Raw genomic sequence first — 6,000 nt, forward strand, 5'->3', positions numbered from 1 at the left:
TTATATCAATGTTTTTTATAGATCTATCTCCACTTATCTGATAAATGTTAATTTAAGCTTAAAACTGTGCTACACTGAAATACTCTGTGCCCCTTTTTTGGACCCTAACCCACAGTTTGAGAACCCCTTCTTTTTTAAGAGAACTTTTACACTGGCACTTTACACAAAACTGTGAAGAAAGTGGTTGGATTTTAAACCTTTTTTTTCCAAGTTCTTAACTGGAGTTAGACCTCAAGTCCGTCAAGAGACCAAGTCCAAGCAGCTTCAAGACCAAGACGAGGCCGAGTCCAAGCCGCACAGGTCTCGAGGCCGGTTTGGAGACCAAGACCAGTCTTGAGTACTACAACACTAATAATTTCCGCACTGATGCACTGGGTACATGTGATTAGAAGAGATGAGGGCACCAAATTCCAGATGATTCTAAACAGCACATACGTCTGCAGTCTTCATTTTACCACTGATCACATTTACTTCAATAGGCTTTGTCACAGTCGGCGAGCTCAGTGTTGGGAACTCCACCCAGAGGTTGCCATCACATGTTTCCAAACGTCTTCCTGGTTTGTGACATAAGCGTTAATAGGGCCTATAAGGAAATCTGGCTCTTGCCCCTCATCTGGGAGTATGACATCATCACATTTTAGACTCTGAAAACCACCAATTAGAATAAATGTACCGAAACACCAACAAAACCACATTGAACCAACACTATAGTAACTTTAACCCTAAACTCTGCACAAAAAAACAGTCTTGGAGGCCGCACAGACAGCTGAGTGTAGAGTTCATACTTACGGTCACACTTCATGCCCTGGTGGATGAGCCCGTAGAGCAGGGAGCCGCAGTGGTCACAGAAGGTGGGGCTGGAGTACGTGTGCACCCGGAACTTGTGTTTGCTCCGAGGATCCTGCGCAGAGAGGAGACAGAGGCCTTTCATTATTCCTGTTAAGTCAAGTGCTCAGAGCGCATATCGCCAAGCCATTAGGGACAGCGATTCAATTAAGGCCCAGTAATTGAGTTGGCAGTGAAAAAAAAAGCATGTGTTATCCTGTTTAGTGGTAAAGACATCAGCGTGTACTCTCGTGTAAATATTGCATAAGTATTAGAGCCCGGCCGATATATCGGCTGGCTGGTATTATCGGCCGATATGAGCACCTGGAGGCATATCGGCCAATATGCTTGCTGACAGGGGCCGATATTTCACGTGGGCATGTTATACCTCGTTATAAAGCTTAGACTCTCTACATTATGTTCATTTAATCCAATTTACAGACAGATAAATGTCCAGATATGTGGCTCTGCATCAGTATTTATCTGCGGAGTCATTTGTCTGTGTGTGTCCGTACTGTCCCTGAACACACCCCCAGAGTCACGTGCGTTTGTTTACACTCGTAGACATAGATCCATGTGCAACACTGAGATTATTTTCTTTTTATGGACAATCGGTTTGAGTCTGGATTAAAAAGACATTTATTAGTGCAGACTTGTGATGTGAGGAGGAGCCTGTGTGAGGCTGAGTGTTGGAAATATGTCGACTTTGATGTTAGTTTTGGTTCGTTCTGATAGGTTAGAGATTAGCTGCTGTCGCTCTCGCACATAAACAGGCTGTTTTCTATTGGTCTATTGAAAAGTGACTATATTGGTCATATATTTGTTACTGGACCTGCATTGATATGTAAATGAGCTGTGAATAGACGGTGTGAATGATGACATTTGCGCATATAATTAATTACCGCGGTGCGCAGCATTTACGACTAAAGGCTAATAGCAATTGTTTATTTACTCGCTAGTAGTGATGAGTCGGTCGTGAACGAAGCGGCTCTTAGAGCCGGCTCTTTGAAGCGAACGACGGGAGCCTGATCCTTATTGGGAGTCGTGTTTTCTCTTTCTCTCCCTTTTTTTCTCTTCACGTGGCGTACAGACTTGTGGTAGTTTGACAGCCGTAGCGGCTCAAAACGAAACTTTCAAAAATCTACGTGTGCATAGGATAAAAAAAAAACGTGCATAAATATATTCAGCATAAAATAAACCAGGACTAATCTTGGGGTCAAGAGAGGGAGAGAGATAGAGACCGAGTCCCGACACTCAGTCCTGGTTAAGTTCTGGTTTAGTCCTGTTTTACACATGGTTTCGATCTGTTTTAGTCCTGGTTTAGTCCTTTTTCAGTGCTGGTTTAGTCCTGATTCAGTTCTGCTTTAGACCTGCTTTAGTCCTATGACATATCATGTAAAGAGGCAGAATAGCAATAAATGTTGCCTAAATAAACCCAGTTTAAAATCCACCAGAGCCAAACCTAAGTTTTTTTTTTTAATAATTCAAGATTTACAGTGAATTTTTACATCACTAAATATATTGGCGATTATATCAGCAGCTCCAACTCCCATTATATTGGTATCATATTGGCCACAACAAAATCCATATCGGTCGGGCTCTAGTAAGTATTACTGTTTCATAAAAGAAAACAATATCATTTCTGTTACTGATAGTTTTCAAGTACATGTGACAGATTATTGGATATTATTGGATCATTCACAGTTTGTTTTACTCGCTTTGGCACACTTTTCTTTTGAAAATTGTAAAACAGCTTACACCAAATGATTAGTCGATTAATTGATAACTGATCATTAAGAATTTCATCGATTACGTTCATTTTAAATTGACAAACCGAATGTAGGTTGCTGTGCGTAGCATAGGGTAACCAAATGTCAGTTTTTTTCCTGGACATGTCCATTTTTCACGTCCCGTCCTGGCCATCCGTTTTTTTTTTTTTTTTTTATAGTGATGAAAAGGTCCAGGTTTTCATTATCTTTCATTAGGCCATTAAACTGAGTGTCTCTCGTAGCTCTCTGTGACTCAGGAGGAGCGAGCAAACACAAACCATCCCGACTCAGACAAGTGGGAGGCCATGCGCACAGTGTGTACAAAGCAGGTACATATGTTTCGGTGTCCTGTGGCAGTGCCAGGGACCTCAAAGCACCAGGACACCGAAAAACATTTAAAAAAGCTTTGCCAGGTGAGAGTAGCTCAATGTCAATGTCAAGTCCCCACCTCCCACCCCCCGTACGGTGTCCTGGTTTTGAGAAACGCAAATATGGTCACACTAACTTGTATTCCACTGAGTCGTGTCCTTTAGTCCGACAGAAGTTGAACCGCGACACAAGAGCTGCTTTTTTATTCGCTTAGTTTATGCAAATTAGTCATGTGGTTTTAAGTTTGGTTTCTGTGAGACTTGCACAAAACTGAATTAAACACATTATAATGTCAAACGGGCTGATGTGACTCTAGAGTCGTTACGGTTTATATGTTGTAAAGTTCAATTTATTTATATAAGATTAGTAGTGCAGATAGTAATAATAATGATGATAATTTTAATATAAAAACGTTAATGATTAATTGATAATCGATGGTTAATTCTCCCGACGATCGATTAAGAAAATTTAATCGAATGCCCATCCCTACACCAAATCTCAAGCAGGGTTACGGTTTTCCTAAAAATAATTGTAGCTGAGAAAAATGCAGTTTTACATTCAAATCTGATAAATAACATAAATTTGCTTTTGGAGGAGGATTTATTTATTGCTTATGTTATTATTTTGTTGGCATCAATTTAAAGAGAACAACAAATGAACAAAAGGAACAGGAACATCTTATAAACCCTGCTCCTTTCACAGATCAAAAAAACAAAACAAAAAAAAACAAATTTTACCATCAAAACTCTCACACTTACTGATGTGTTTTTCTGTGCTCCATCATGTGACGGAGCAGCTCAGAAGCCTGCGCTCTAGTCTTGCTCTCAGCGACCACAGAGAATCCCTGCTTTAGTGCAGTTTGACATTGGGGTTTACACTTTTACTTTGCTTTTGGGGCTGGAAGAGCTGTTTTTTGTGTTGATATATTAGAATATTACTGTAAAATTTAGTGTGCAAAACTGTATTTTATCCCAATACTTGTTAAACTTGCTAAACATAGACGCCAGATTAGCAAATACATTCTGAAAAGATCCAACTAGACCTTTACAACAACAATGTATGGCCTATAGACTACAGCAGGACGTCTCTGTACACAGTCTTTGTGCTCCGACTGATGTGTCAAATCCTTTGTTGATACAGTGAATTTTGGGTGCTATTTGCTTTTTGCCGTTATGTCATGTCTAGAGTGAAAGTGACAGTGTTAGAGCCAACTTCCCTTATCGCTCATGAACAGACGTGTGGCATTGAAAAACAAGATGCATTTAATGATCACGTGTGTTTGTGTGTGAGAGCTGTGTCACATGATCTGAGAAAGAGCTCGAGATCTCTGTAAAGTGATGAGAAATGCTCCAAATATTTTGATCACCTGTGCCTCTGTTGTGTTCAGATACATGTTTGAACCAAATGATTAAAATAAAACAAAGTGCCAAAATGATAGAAAAAAATTTGACTAACCCGTAATCATTATATGAAACATTTTTTTAAATGATCCTTTTTACTATGAGAAAATTGTCTCAGTTACTATCCCGCCAAATTATCCTAATTCATCAGCCGGTATCATTCCGTTGAAAACGTCTGACCTCGCAGCCTTAGGATTCGTTTGCTCGACGGTCGGCAGGTACTTTTAATTTAATCAACCGCTGCTATTTGGTCATGACGTATATAATGCGCCAAACCCCGTAGGAAGAAGGGCACATTCTCTTTGTTCCGGCTTTAAATCCTTGTTTTCAGGAATCGTTGCCAACACAGAATGTCTGTCTTCATCTACATCTCAACACTTTGTTTACGGTTGTGCTGTACCACAAAAGGGACCCAGACAGGAGTTTGACGTCGTGGCTTCACAGTTCTTTGCTGATTGGCCGGTGCGCAGTCTACAACTTCCGGGTTTCTTGCAAACTGTCTAGGTCTAGTGTATTCTGATTCTTGACCTAGTCGCTGGAGAGAAATGAAATTGAGTGGAGGCGCTAGGTGGCGCCAGTCTGACTACCTCCAAATGCCTTGGTTAAAGAACTGAATGAAATGTCAACATTATAACAAAAGTGCTTGTTCTGATACAACGCAAGAACATACTAAAGTTAAGAAAGGTTTATTTCCATTTTGATACCTGCTCAAATAAGCATCTAGTTTCAAATCTACTTTAGTATTGATTAGGGATGGGCATGATTAGTTGACTAATCAATAATTGATCATTAAGAATTTTGTCGATTACGTTCATTTCTAATTGACAAACCGAATGTAGGTTTCGTGTAGATATGAAGCTGCTTCTGACAGTCCCACGTTTGTGCTCTGGCACCTTCTTGGAGACACTGTACCTCTCAGTGAGTGTGTTTACAGCACATCAGTGTCCCGGTTTCATCATGGTGCATGTAGACGCAGTATCTCGGTTACTGTAATATAAAGAGCTGCACTAAACCTGCACACGTACGATCTTTGAAAGCATCGCAACACACACACAGAACAGACTCAACTTCAGCATCAACATCCCTCTGTCACAGAAAGAACACTCATATTCCACTGAGTTGTGTCCTTTAGTCTGACAGAAGCTGAACTGCATCAGCGCACAAGAGCGGGTTTTTTCTCCGCTTAGTTGATGCAAATTTGCCATGCAGTTTTAAGTTTTGTTTCTGTGAGACTTGCGCAAAGCTGCATTAAACACATTCTAATGTCAAACAGGATGTGGCTCTAGAGTGGTTATGGTTAATATGTTGTAAAGTTGAGTTTATTTATGCAAATTAAAAATAGTAATAATAATGATTATACTTTATATTATATAAAAACGTTAATGATTAATTGAAAATCCATCGTTAACTCTCCCGACGATCGATTAATAAAATTTCATCGAATGCCCATCCCTAGTATGGATTAGTATCTGACATTCAATACTTCTGACAACCCTACAATTTATTATTATAATATTCTAAGGTAAACAGCAGTGTTTAAAAGGGTTTAACAGGGGCATTCCAAAGACATTCTCCGGCTTGCGTTATTGACAGGATTGCAGCATTCCTCTGTGGCGTCACTGACTGCAAACCTTCCT

At 40.0% G+C, this 6,000-nt stretch overlaps 1 protein-coding gene across 2 annotated transcripts in view; it reads right to left on the bottom strand.

Moving 5' to 3' along the window:
- Positions 1 to 6,000, bottom strand: part of LOC110153511 (protein kinase C beta type-like) — an 81,747-nt gene that overhangs the window by 47,941 nt on the left and 27,806 nt on the right. For both annotated transcript variants that reach the window (XM_055157795.1, XM_020917413.2), the window contains exon 4: positions 790 to 901. In XM_055157795.1, coding sequence (XP_055013770.1) covers positions 790 to 901 — 112 coding nt within the window. The remainder of the gene's footprint in view (positions 1 to 789; positions 902 to 6,000) is intronic.

Source organism: Boleophthalmus pectinirostris, unplaced genomic scaffold (assembly GCF_026225935.1).
Source record: "Boleophthalmus pectinirostris isolate CB_2022bp ecotype Guang Dong unplaced genomic scaffold, ASM2622593v1 HiC_scaffold_22, whole genome shotgun sequence".
In the NCBI taxonomy this organism is placed as follows: Eukaryota; Metazoa; Chordata; class Actinopteri; order Gobiiformes; family Gobiidae; genus Boleophthalmus; species Boleophthalmus pectinirostris.